The following is a 13,614-nucleotide window of genomic DNA, read 5'->3' as shown; positions in this document are numbered from 1 at the left end:
TCGAAGGCAGGGCTACCTGTGAAACCAGTCATATGATCTACAAGCTATGCTGCAACCAATGTGCTGCATTCTCAGTGGGCATGACAACCAACAAACTCTCTGTTCACATGAATGGCCACTGACAAACTGCAGTCAAGAAACAGCTGGACCATCCAATTGTTGAGCACGCCTCCCAACACAACGTTCTTTATTTCAATTGAAATCTTTTGTGAGAGATGAAAATGTGATGCTATCAAGATGTGCAGCCTGTAATTATTCCAGTTGGGGTACTCTGGCAGAATCATTAAACTAAAAACATAGAAATGATATTACTGAACGATTTATGCACCCTTTAGTATCTTGGAAGTCATTCCATTAACCTAAATGGCAGGAATTTTTCTGGTTCCCATTCCTTATGTACTTGCTGTTGTTAACTGTACTAAAACATCTACTGGAAGAACTTACCAATTTTCAGATAAGTTCATGCAGTCTACTCAGAATAAGAATGTTACCATTATAAATTGCATACACAACACATATCGATAACAATCAATTTTTGACAAAATAATTCAATTGGATAGATAAAAAAATCTACTCACCAAGCGGCGACAGAAAACACGCATAAAAGGAAGTTATAATTAGGCAAGCTTCCAGAGCCAGTGGCTCCTTCTTCAGGCAGACGGGTTGAAGGGGAAGGAAGACAGATGATGGAAAATGACTGCAGATGTCTAGGAAAAGGGGTAGATTTCGGGAAAGTCACCCTGAACCACAGAACAGGAAAGACCCCTCCATGTGCGAAAGAAACTGATGTAGGCAGGCATATTCAAATACAGAGATATGTAAACATGCAGAATACAGTGCAATGGTCGGCAAAGCCTATATAAGACAACGAGTGTCTGGCACAGTTGTTAAATCAGTTACTGCTGCTACAATGGCAGTTTATCAAGATTTAAGTGAGTTTCAACATAGTGTTATAGTAGGCACACGAGCGATGGGACACAGCATTTCTGAGGTAGCAATGAAGTGGGGATTTTCCTGTACAACCATTTCATGAGTGTACTGTTAATATCAGGAATCCAGTAAAACATCAAATATCTGATATTGCTGAGGCTGGAAAAAGATTCTGTAAGAACGGGGCCAATGACAAATGAAGAGAACTGTTCAATGTGACAGAAATGCAATCCTTCCACAAGTTGCTGCAGATTTCAATGCTGGGCCATCAGCAACTATCAGCATGTGAACCATTCTACGAACAAGGGCTTTCGGAGCCGAAAGCCCACTCGTGTACCTTTGATGACTGACGACACGAAGCTTTACGCCTCGCCACAGCCTGTCAACAGCAACATTGGACTGTTGATAACTGTAAACATGTTGCCTGGTTGGATGAGTCTTGTTTCAAACTGTATTGGGCAGATGGACTGTACAGGTATGGAGACAACCTCATGAATCCATGGACCTTGCTCAGCAGGGAACTGTTCAAGAAGGTGGAGACTCTGTAATGATGTGGGGCATTTGCAGTTGGAGTGATATGGGACCCCTGATACACTATGTGATCAAAAGTATCTGGACACCTGGCTGAAAATGACTTACAAGTTCGTGGTGCCCTCCATCAGTAATGCTTGAATTGAATATGGTGTTGGCCCACCCTCAGCCTTGATGACAGCTTCCACTCTCGCAGACATATGTTAAATCAGGTGCTGAAAGGCTTCTTGGGGAATGGCTGACCATTCTTCATGGAGTGCTGCACTGAGGAGAGGTACCAATGTGTGTCGGTGAGGCCGTGGCACGAAGTCAGCGTTCCGAAACATCCCAAAGGTGTTCTATAGGATTCAAGTCAGGACTCTGTGCAGGCCAGTCCATTACACGGATGTTATTATCATGTAACCACAGACCATACTTTATGAACAGGTGGTCGATCGTGTTAAAAGACGCAATCGCCATCCTCGAATTGCTCTTTGACAGTGGGGAGCAAGAAAGTGCTTGAAACATCAATGTAGGCCTTAGGCCTGTGCTGTGATAGTGCCACGCAAAGCAACAAGGAGTGCAAGCGCCCTTCATGAAAAACACAACCACACCATAACACCACCGCTTCCAAATTTTATGGCTGGCACTACACACGCTGGCAGCTGATGTCCACCGGGCATTCGCCACACCCACACCCTACCATCAGATCGCCACATTGTGTACCGTGATTTGTCACTCCACACAAGATTTTTCTACAGTTCAATCATCCAATGTTTATGCTCCTTACACCAAGTGAGACATCGTTTGGCATTTACCGGCATCATGTGTGGCTTATGAGCAACTGCTCAACCATGAAATACAAGTTTTCTCACCTCCCACCTTACAGTCATAGTACTTGCAATGGATCCAGATGCAGTTTGGAATTCCTTTGTGATGATCTGGACAGATGTCTTCCTATTACACATCACGACCCTCTTCAACTACTGTCGGTGGTCTCTGTCAATCAACAGATAAGGTCAGCCTGTACGCTTTCGTGTTGTACGTGTCCCTTCACATTTCCAATTCACTATCACATCAGAAACAGTGTACCTAGGGATGTTTAGAAGTGTGGAAATCTCATGTACAGATGTATGACACAAGTTACACTCAATCAGCTGACCATGTTCAAAGTCCTTGAGTTCCATGGAGCACCCCATTCTGCTCTCTCACAACATCTAATGGCTACTGAGGTCGCTGATATGAAGTATCTGGCAGTAGGTGGCAGCACAATGCACCCAATATGAAAAACGTATGTTCTGATGGGTGTCCGGATACTTTTGATCACATAGTGTATGTCTAGATATGACTGACAGGTGATGCAGACGTAAGCATCCTGTCTGATCACCTGCATCCATTCACATCCACTGTGCATTCCAACAGACTTGGGCAATTCCAGCAGGACACGCCAACACCCCACTGGTCCAGAATCACTACATAGTGGCTCCAGGAACACTATTCTGAGCTTAAACACTTCTACTGGTCACTAAACCTCCAAGAGATGAATATTATTGGGCATATCTGGGATGCCCTGTAACATGCTGTTCAGAAGATATCTCCACCTCCTCGTACTCTTACGGAATTATGGACAGCCTGCAGGATTCATGGTGGCAGTTCCCTCCAGCACTATTTCAGACACTAGTTGAGTCTATGACACCAAATTTCGCATTCTCTGAATAAATGAAAACAAACACACACACACACACACACACACACACACACACACACACACAGAGAGAGAGAGAGAGAGAGAGAGAGAGAGAGAGAGAGAGAGAGAGTGTGTGTGTGTGTGTGTGTGTGTGTGTGTGTGTGTGTGTGAGCGCTCGCGCGCTTGATTTTGGTATGGTTACGTGTCGCCATTAGGAGAACAAATAAGCCATGTTCCATCCAAATCTGGGATGGTGGGTGAGTAAAATGCTTTTTTCCTGGTTGAACTAACAAGGAATGGACCTGAATCAAATTGGAATAAAAAGAGATATATGATGTAACGTGATTGAAGGAAATTATGGATTGATCAAACACAATCTGGGGGATCAAGGAAGCATCACCTTGATAATAGTGTGGGCAGTAAAAACTGTCGAGGGAAACCAAAGCTTGAATACAGTTAAATAGTTTCAAATGGATGTATGTTGCAGTAGTTACGCACAGATGATGAGGCTTGTGCAGGATAGATTGCCATGCACAGCTGCATCAAACTATTCTTTCACTGAAACTGACCAGTGAGACACACTTCACCTGTTTTGGTGGAATCAGTTTTATCCAGTGTCAGGAGGAGGCAGTCACAAAGGGAAGGGGTCAATTAATTGTTGGCAGGTCAAACTTATGGCAAATGATGGTACCCCTTAGGGAAATGGCAGCAAGGGACAAGAAAGGACACCATGTGCACTCAGTGTGTATGCCTGGGGGCCTTGTTCAACATGTTGAAGATGCTATTTCAGCATCCACTGAGGGAAAAGGATGCAATCAACTGCAGACTGTGGTGCACCTTGGAACAAACTATGCCTGTCTTCTGGGCTCCAGGGTCTTGGGCCATTCCAGCAACTGGCAGAGAACACTGAGAAGACAAGCCAGGCACATGGAGTTTCAATGAAGCTCACAATTTGCAGCATTGCCCCAGAACTGATCATGGCCCTTTGGTTCAGTCCTTCCACTCAACTCGGAACCAGAGACTTTGAAAGTTCTTTAACAAGCTAGGCTGCAACTTCCTGGACTTGCGCCACAGGGTTGAGAACTGTAGGGTCCCCCTAAATGGATCAGATGTGCACTACAGATCAGAGGCTGCTACTTGTAGCTGGCTGTGTGCGGTGTGTACAAAAGGGTTTTTTAGATTAGGTAACTCAGCACTTACTGCAGATAATAGCTGTAGGCAACCCAGAAATATCAGTGTAAGATTGAAAGAAATTCGTCCCACAGGTGAGAGAGTTTAAAAAAACATAACGGTAAACTGCCAAAACTTTTGTAATAAAGAGGCCAGAGTTTGAAGCAGTGAAGCTCAGACAATACTACACACAGAAAGCTGGTTGAAACATGAAATTGATGGCAGTGAGATCTTTGGGGAAAATATAAGTATATATTAAAAGGATAGGCAGTTGGAAACAGAGATGGAGTATTTGTCACAGTAGAAAAACAACTCAAATGCACTGAGGTAGAAATTGCAGCTGCATGTGAGATTGTTTGGACAAAACTCATTGTCAGGGGTGGGAATATAATAATAACTCGATCCTTTTATTGCCCACCAGACTCATCTCATGATGTAATCGAGACCTTTAGAGAAAACCTCAGTTCACTTCTACATAACTGCCTCAACCATACTGTAATCATCAATGGAGAGTTTAATCATACAAAAATTAATTTGGAAAATTCAAGTTTTGATAGCAGTTGGTGTGATAAGACAACCTGCAAATACAATACAATACAATACTTTACTAAATGCCTTCTCTGAAAACTACCACAAGCAAATAGTTAGGAACCCCATTCATGATGGAAATATATTGGATCTAATGGCAACAAATAGACCAGCTCTTTGACAATGTCCACATCGAAACTGGTATCAGTGACCATGACGTGATTGTGGCAACAGTGAGTACTAAAGTACAAAGGACAGTTAAAACAAGCAGAAAGATATATATGTTCAGTAAGCTAGATAAAAAAAAAAATCAGTCGCACCGTATTTCAATGAGGAGCTTCAAACTTTTAGCACAGGGTAGGAACATGTAAAGGAACTGTCGCACAAGTTTAAAAGAATAGCTCACCATGCACTGGATAGATATGCACCCATGTACAGTCATTCTGAAAGAACTCCTAAAGGAACAGAGATAGTAAGTGTAAAACAAAGCATAGGGCTATAGATAGAGAGACGCTGAATGAAACACTTTTCTGACTGTCAACAGAGCAATGTGTGATGCTTTCAATGACTACCGTAGCAGAATATTGTCAAATGATATTTCACAAAATCCAAAGAAATTCTGTTCATCTGAAATGGCTGTCACAGGCAATGAAGTTAGTGTCCAGTCCGTAGTGAATGAGACAGGAACTGAAACTGAGGGTAGCAAAACAAAAGCTGAAATGCTTAAACTTAGTTTTCAAATGTTCCTTTACAAAAGAAAACCCAGGAGAATTGCCCCAATTTAATCATCATACCACTGAAAATATGAAAGAAATAAATATTAGTGTCAATGGTGTTGAGAAGAAGCTGATATCATTAAAATTAAAAAAATCTCCAGGCCCCGATGGAATCCCTGTCAGATACTATGCTGAATTTGTGGCTGCGTTTGTCCCTCTTCTAACTATAATCTATCATTGATCCCTCAAACAAAAAGCCATGCCCAGTTCTTGCAAAAAGGCACAGGTCATACCCATCTACAAGAAGGGCAGTAGAAATGATCCACAAAACCACCATCCAATATCCTTAACATTGATTTGTTGTAGGAGCTGAGAATGTATTCTGAGCTCAAACATAGTGAGATACCTTGAACAGAACAACCTTTTCAATGCCAACCAGCATCGATTTTAAAAACATCAACAACATGAAAATCAACTCGCACTTTTCTCACATGTACTGAAAGCTATGTGTCAAGCAATCAGGTAGATGCTGTATTTCTTGATTTCCGAAAAACATTTGAATCAGTACAATTACACTTATTGTAAGAAATACAATCATATGGGGTGCATCAGAGAAGTGTGTTGGAATGTTTGCTGTTCATGTTGTATATTAATAACCTTGCAGACAATATTAATAATACAATCAAGCTCTTTGCAGATGCTGCAGTTATCTATAATGGAGGACTAACTGAAAGAAGCTGCATAAATATTCAGTCAGATCTTGATAAGATTGGCAACTTGCTTTAAATGTTCAGAAATGTACAAATTTGCACTTCAAAAAATGAAAAAAAAAACATAGTACCCAACAATCATAATATGATATCAATGACTCACTGTTGGAATCAGCCAATTCATAGAAGTAGAGGGTGTAACACTTCATAGGGGTATGAAATGGAATGATCACATAGGTTCTGTTATGGGTTAAGCAGGTGGTAGACTTTGGTTTATTGGTATAATACTAGAGAACTGCAATCAGTTTACATAGGAAACTGCTTAAAAATCACTCATGCCACTAGTTCCACAATATTGCTCACGTATGTGGGACCCATATCAGATAAGAGTAACAAGAGATATTGAACTACACAGAGAAGGGCAGCATGAATTGTCACAGGTTTGTTTAGTACATGGGAGAGTGTCACAGAAAAATTAAAGGAACTGAACTGGAAGACTATTGAAGATAGACGTAAACTAGACCAGGAAAGACTATTAACAAAGTTTCATGAACCGGCTTTAAACAATCACTCTAGGAATATACTACAGTCCCCTACATATCGCTCACACAGGGATCGTGAAGATAAGATTAAAATAATTACTGCACGCACAGAGGCATTCAAACAATCATCCTTCCTGTGCTCCATAGGTGAATGGTACGACAAGAACCCTAAAAAACTGGTACAATGGGGCATCTCTCTATCGCACACCTCACAGTGTGTTTGCAGATTACAGATGTAGATGTAGACCACAGCAGCAGCTAGGAGGTTGTCTTTCACTTGCACTTTTATTGTATCAAAGCCACAATGTACCAGATCTGTTACTTGCTGCATTCTTCCACACCTCAGGCAGCGTACAACGCAGTGGCTTGATGGGACTGTAATCCACTCCCAGTTCCCCTCTTCACCAATGCCTGATGTGAGTGGGATGGTCGTTCCTGGTTCTCAGTACTCGTGGTTGAAACAAATAACCTGGGCAGTCCCGAGTAATATCTTGAGATGTAGCTTGTGGGCACCACTGTTATAGTACACAGTTACCGCTGAAATGACACTTTCACCCGGAACGTCTGTACAGTTCTACCGTGACGTAATAAGCTCCTTTTAAGGGAAGTTTCTGATCCTTTCTGTGAGCTCTTCCGGGGTCCAATACGTGACTTTAGCCGATCTTACAGTCTTGTACTTAGTAAATATTGCAGTTATTAACGGTTTTCCCTTAGTTCCTATAAACGAATTCCAAGGGAACGTAATTCATTTCTTTTTCTCCAGTTTCCTGACTACGCGGACCAGGTTTTGTAAGCTCACAAGGCAGAATTGCTATTTATCAAGTTTACTTGTATTATGAATCTCTATACTGAATGTCTCTACTATTGCGCTGCGTATCATATAATATCATCAAAGAAAAGGCGTCTACTTACCGCTGCCTTACTGGCATTCAATAATCGTAACCAGTAAGCTGAAAAGTGAAGGAAACAGTTCCTCGACGAATTGAGTTTGACGATAAAAGATTGTCCGTGGATCATTTTTTTCTCGTCTGTCTTTATTGTCAGTGGGCTTTGTACCTGTTACTTGGAATATTTACTAAGTTTCAGCTTCGATCAGCTGTTGTTGACAATATCCACGTGCATTTACATACTCCAAAGATATTGGGTGGATGTTGCAAGCACTTTTTTTCTGAACATTTCAAATGTATTTAAGGTACTCTGGAAAATTTCAGACATATATATTTATTTTATATCACAGGAATAAACATAAATTTACAACTGCAAAGCATTATATTTCATCCTTTTTTTAATTTTCTGATCAGACACGGAAAGTTTTTCGGAAACAAAATAACATCGAACACGAATCTGAGAGCGCCGGTAGAGCGCACTACAATGAATTTAAAGGCTTTCATTGGTTCCTTCCTTGAAGGTTCAACCAATCGCATGTGATCGTAACAGTCATCAGAATTTCGAAAACTGTTCAGAATCTGCATAGTTGCAGATTGAGTATTCCTGAAGTAGTATTTCTATATACCACTTCTAATTAGCTCTGTGCTGCAGTGCCGCGGAAAACAGAAATACCGCTGGGAATAGCTTCTATCCGGACTTCTCCATCGTATTATTCGCGTGTATACCATCTGTAAGTGATATGTATAGCGGTTTTTAAAGGGACCTGTTGAAGTTTGTTTATGTTTGAGATAGCAATCGTTTGCCTGTAAATGTTAAAATTTATTAAAAAATATTAATTCAAATATAAAGGAAGGGTAGAATTTGGTTTCCAGTATCTAACAAAAGTTATGTTACATTTAGGATATTACTGTTGAAGTGGCTAGTTAAGTAGCCATGAAATACAAACACCCTGTTTGTGTGCGCCAAAGCTAACAATTTCCACTGGCAGAAATTCTGATTAGTAACACTAGCTTACTTCTAAACCGTTATTCGGTGCATGCTGACCAATTCTAACTATTACGCCGGTGATAAATGGCTTTAAGCCTTTGTAATTGGCGTCCTGTACGTTACTGTAACTGAAGGAATTGATAAAATTGAAGTATTTGGTCTACGTTAATATGGGAATTGCTCATTTATTCGTTCTTAGAAATCTGAGCTGCACTTCTTCCTAATAATGGCCATGGGAGTTACTGTACTCGCAGTTCACTTACAGGTTGTAACTGAGTGTTAAATGTTTTGTAATACATAATATTCATTGCTCTCATTGACGTAGCCGGTGACTTGCTATAATTGTTAAATATCTCAGAAATTTAGCGGCACAGTCTGAGACTTAAGTGCAAGACAGATTCTTCATTGGCAAATCTACACGACACGCCGCGAATAATTGCCCCGAACAGAACCGCACACAATTACATGCGAGTGGCTCACGAGAGAATAGTTCGCAGTATGCTATTTCTTTGGCAACTTACTCGCTTGCCTTATTTCCAATTCGTAACGTAGATTTAATCCAGAAAAATAATCATTTTAGATATGGAGCTTGCTTTTTCAGGGTCAGTGACCTTTTTATGATAAAAGAATAATAACAACTTTGTAGTCATTCATGACTTTGTAGTACTGAAGTCATATAGTGAAGTTAATATATTGTCTTTATGTGGGCGTTATATTTTTGCTTAATTTGTTTTGGAACTGTTAATCTGACTTTTTTCTCTACATTTGTGTAGAATGTATAGTTCTAAAGTTTATAATCTTAAGTACCTGATACCTGTAGTATTTGTAGCAGAAGTAATCACAACCCTGAAGATTACATGCTGCTTCCACACACTCTCCATTCTTTTGTTTTATGCGCAATTTCTACAGGCGTCTTCAATCCCCAGGGCTGCCAGGTCTGTAACCAGGTCGTCCATACTGCGGTGCCTTGATCGTCTTATGAATTGTTTGGTTTCCAGTCCCATATTCACTTGTCTTTCTTCTGGTACACAGGCGATGTGGCCCACCCACTATTTTTCTGTTCTACGGCTTTTGTAGCTTTATTAGTCATTGCATCAAGAGGTAGATTTCATTCTTCATTACTTTTTCAAATGTTTTTTCTTTTCTCTTGTAGTCACTCAAGTTTTTGAACAGTGCATGCCTGCTGGGTAGGCCTATTGCTTAATGTTAGCTGTTATTGATTTTGAGCTGAGTGTCTCCACAAGGGAATAAATGCATTTTATTGCCACTGTTATTCTTACCTATCTGTTGTCACTGGTAAACAAAGGTACCAAGTATTCTAACTGGTGAACTCTTGAAGAGCAGGAAGTGAATGCAGCTGTGTATAAATGTGTAATTTAACATGTCTTCTAAACTGTTGCTTTTGGAACAAAAATATAATTGACATCTTCCTTAAGTGCCCCAATACTACAGTGACCATAATATGGTTTGGGAGTCTGTTATCCCAGCAAAAATTATTTTGTGCTGTTTTCCAGTATCTTAAATTCAGTACTACATTTTTGTAGTTGATATAATATAGCTTAGCATAGGCACTTTCTTGTAGGCCTAATTGAAAGCATGTTGCAAATATTATGTGGAAGTCTTGAATTGTGAAAAGGCTACACTTCTCCAAAGGGGACCACATGTTGGTCTGTTGTGGTTTTGGAATTGACCTCTATTTTATATTAGGCATGTGTAAAAGATTTTAAAAAATTTCATTTTAGAAAGGTTTTTGTAGGGATAGACTTAACTCTCTGTGCTAGATTCAGAAGAGGCCAGAGGAAATATATTTCCTTCTAGGGTTCATAAATCTTCGTGTGTACGTTTTGCTTATGTTTGAGATTATTCAAATTGAGTTGGAAGTAGGCCCTACCTCAGATTGGTGAATGAAAAGATTTCTTAGATGTATTAATTACTTAAGTTTGTAGGTATTACTATGACTTTGTCGTAAATGCTTTATTAAACGTGTAGGGCGGGCATTTGTGTGTTTGGATATAAAACCAAAATTAATTTGCAAAGTGCAGTAGAGAAGTGTGCCTCAGTGACTAAATATACTTAAGAAGGTATTTGATGGAAAAATAATCTTGGTTTATTAAAAGTTCAATCAAAATAGTTTCCCATTTGAATTTATTGGATCACTGTGTGGCCAGATCTTCTCCACAGAGAAGAGAACTACAGATATCAAACTGAAAAATGGGAAACTATTCCCATTAGAAAAGTCTCACTCAGTTTGATTTTACTACTGGACTATATATTTCTTAATAAGTGACTTTGTTGGAAACCTTTAACTAAAAGATGAGCTTTATAAGAAACATTATCTTTTTCATCTTTCACCTAAAAACCCACTTTGTGTCAATAACATTCCAATTACATGTGTAATCCAATGTTCTATTCTTCCAGGGCTTGCAGCTATCTTCCTATGGCATGTTTTTAATTTTCAACTTCACTAAAAGACATCACTTCAGTGTAGGTGCTGGGTCATCATTCAGTCCTTGTCAACAGGCCCACCTTGTAAGCATCTTAGTAATGTGGATGTTTCACATTCCACTTAGGTCTGATTTTATGGCCTCCCATCAGTATTTATTTTTCTCTTTCTTCAAAGGAACTATTTTTTTCACTGATTTCTTGTTTTACTTAAAGCTGACTTGTATTTTCTTTCATGAACTTGGTCCTTATTTCTAGTTTTCTGCCCCTCTGGTTCTGAAATTTTAGGTTCTCTTCACAACAACAAATATGATTGTTACAGGAACACGTGTTTTCTTTTGCCATTCAGATATTGTGTGCAAGAAAACATCCCATTACCTCAATGTTTATGTATTGTATATACATTGTGTATCCTTTTCAATCATTATCATAACCCATAAATAAAGCTGTCTTGTTTTTGTGTTTGTTTCAACCTCTTTTCTTCGCATAAAAGTGCACACGCACACATTAAATATTTTCAAATCTTCTCGAGATACGTCAGTGCCATAAAAGGTTTCAGAAAGGAATTTTGCCTCTGACAGTGTGTGGACCAGTTCCATTTAACATACAAGCTACCATGTTAACTGCTTCAGCCCAGAAATGTTTGGGCATTTGTGAAATCATTGAATGACCAGCTGCACCAAAGATGCACATTTCCTTTGCATCCTTCTCCAGCCATTCTTTCCTCAGCTTCCTTGTCTGCAGCTCATGGTCTAGTGGTTAGTGTTGGTGCCCCTGGACCACAGGGTCCCTGGCCAGATAGAGGATGGTGTCTGCCCAGGGACTGTGTGTTAGTGTTGTCCTCATCATTTCATCATTCAGGAGATGGAAATGAAAAAATTAGGTCTCCTTCAGAAGCTGTGCCATTGACATCCTCTCACTTCCATTTGGAATTTCCACACTGCCCAATTGGCCCCTCCAGACAGCTTAAAGTACTCGTGCTTAGATTGTTCCATAGCATCATGCTTGTCAAAGTTGCTCTTGATCACAATACCACCAAGAAGCTGTGCCATTACCTGAAAAATACTTACGCACCTGGCCCCATAACCTGTAATTAGGCCCCATAAATGAAGCTTGATAATAATAATTTTGTTAGTACAGTCTGGTTAGAGATTAATAGTGTAAAATTCAGTCATATGACAATGCACACAGAATAAACAAGTGCCCATAAAATGGAAGTTAACACAAATCGAAAAAGTGGTGCCAACTTAAAACAATATTAACATTGTACCAGTTTTCCTAAAAAATAATTATTTTTAATAATTGAAAGTCATTAAAAATCTTGATCACATGTCATAATGAAGGACTTGAAGAAAATAGCCAGAACAAGTAGTGATTAATAAGTACTTTCATATTATAAACAACACAGTAACATTTTATGGAACATCATAAAAATCCAGGAGAATGCATATCTCGTCGTGAGATTGACAGCTCAGAGTGTAAAATAAAATAGATATAGAATACTGTTAAGAGACAGGGAAAGAAACAATAGGACATTTCCCTGTTAAAGGGAATGGGACCATATAATGCAGTTAAAGTGGAGCAGATAGTTTAAATTACTTTTAATATATGTATCAGTCAAGCGGGCAAATAGTTAAGAAGAGGGGCAATTTCATTGTCACTGATGGGACAGCTGCACTACTGTTTTTGAACAGTCAAAAGCTAATACAACAAAGTATAAATAGAAATAGATTGGTTATCATACTGACAGTTATATTTCCTTATTTTTAATTCTGAATTTCAGAAGTTTACCAAGTTAGTTGCTAATCATCTTTAAAACTTTGTCACAGGTCAGACAGGATATGGACATAACGTTAATTATTCACCAAAATTTTACAAGAAACATGTGAATTATTTTCTTTTGAAAATATTGAATCCACACTAATAAAGTAGTTCTCTGCAGGACATATCAATAAATATATTATTAATACTTAATTATAGATTTTGCAGTTGAATTCACAGGTGGGACTTCGGTGAAATAGAACCTGTATTTTAATTTGCTTGTATTTTATTATCCATTTTAACAATGAAATGCTGAACATTTTCTGGTACCCCAAGATTACTCATGAAATTAATTTTCATCCTCCATTTTTGTCTGCCTCTCAATAAATTTTATTCACTATTTCTTCTGATAGAGGTATGAATTCCTTGAATCCATGTGGTCAGCAGCCTTTCTTCCTGGTGGCTGCCATTCAATAATTCCGTGGTAATCTCTCCTTTGACATCCATACCATAAGTTGTTTTTCTTCCATAAAATCTGCAGCTGAATTTGTAATGCCTATTTTCTTTCTGATCCCTGCATGCTACCTCCAAAAGTCCATCTCTGTTGCAATCAACCTTTTTACTATTTACGATGTAACTGTCCATACTTCTGATCCATATGCTGTAATTCATATGATAATTGTGTTGAAGTTTTTCTTTGTGTTTCTTCTCTAATCTCTTGATCCCATAAAATGATTTACTGT

The 13,614-nt window shown here is 39.1% G+C and overlaps 2 protein-coding genes across 5 annotated transcripts in view; one reads left to right on the top strand and one right to left on the bottom strand.

The window, feature by feature from the left end:
* Positions 1 to 7,913, bottom strand: part of LOC126236747 (peroxisome biogenesis factor 1) — a 404,197-nt gene extending 396,284 nt beyond the window's left edge. For 2 of the 3 annotated variants that reach the window (XR_007544978.1, XM_049946282.1), the window contains exon 1: positions 7,706 to 7,913. Coding sequence is in view for 1 of the 3 variants with exons in the window: in XM_049946282.1 (XP_049802239.1) it covers positions 7,706 to 7,810 (105 nt within the window). In the remaining 2 variants the exon portion in view is untranslated. The remainder of the gene's footprint in view (positions 1 to 7,705) is intronic. The other variant, XM_049946283.1, reaches the window with a different exon arrangement.
* A 294-nt stretch (positions 7,914 to 8,207) lies between these two features.
* The window catches only part of LOC126236749 (G2/mitotic-specific cyclin-B3), a 70,220-nt gene continuing 64,813 nt past the window's right edge, over positions 8,208 to 13,614 (top strand). For both annotated transcript variants that reach the window (XM_049946287.1, XM_049946286.1), the window contains exon 1: positions 8,208 to 8,411. The gene's annotated coding sequence lies outside the window, so the exon portion shown is untranslated. The remainder of the gene's footprint in view (positions 8,412 to 13,614) is intronic.

The sequence above is a fragment of the Schistocerca nitens genome, chromosome 2, assembly GCF_023898315.1.
Source record: "Schistocerca nitens isolate TAMUIC-IGC-003100 chromosome 2, iqSchNite1.1, whole genome shotgun sequence".
Classification (NCBI taxonomy): domain Eukaryota; kingdom Metazoa; phylum Arthropoda; class Insecta; order Orthoptera; family Acrididae; genus Schistocerca; species Schistocerca nitens.
Note: the sequence above shows the minus strand (reverse complement) of the source record. Positions and strands in the feature narration are given on the sequence as shown.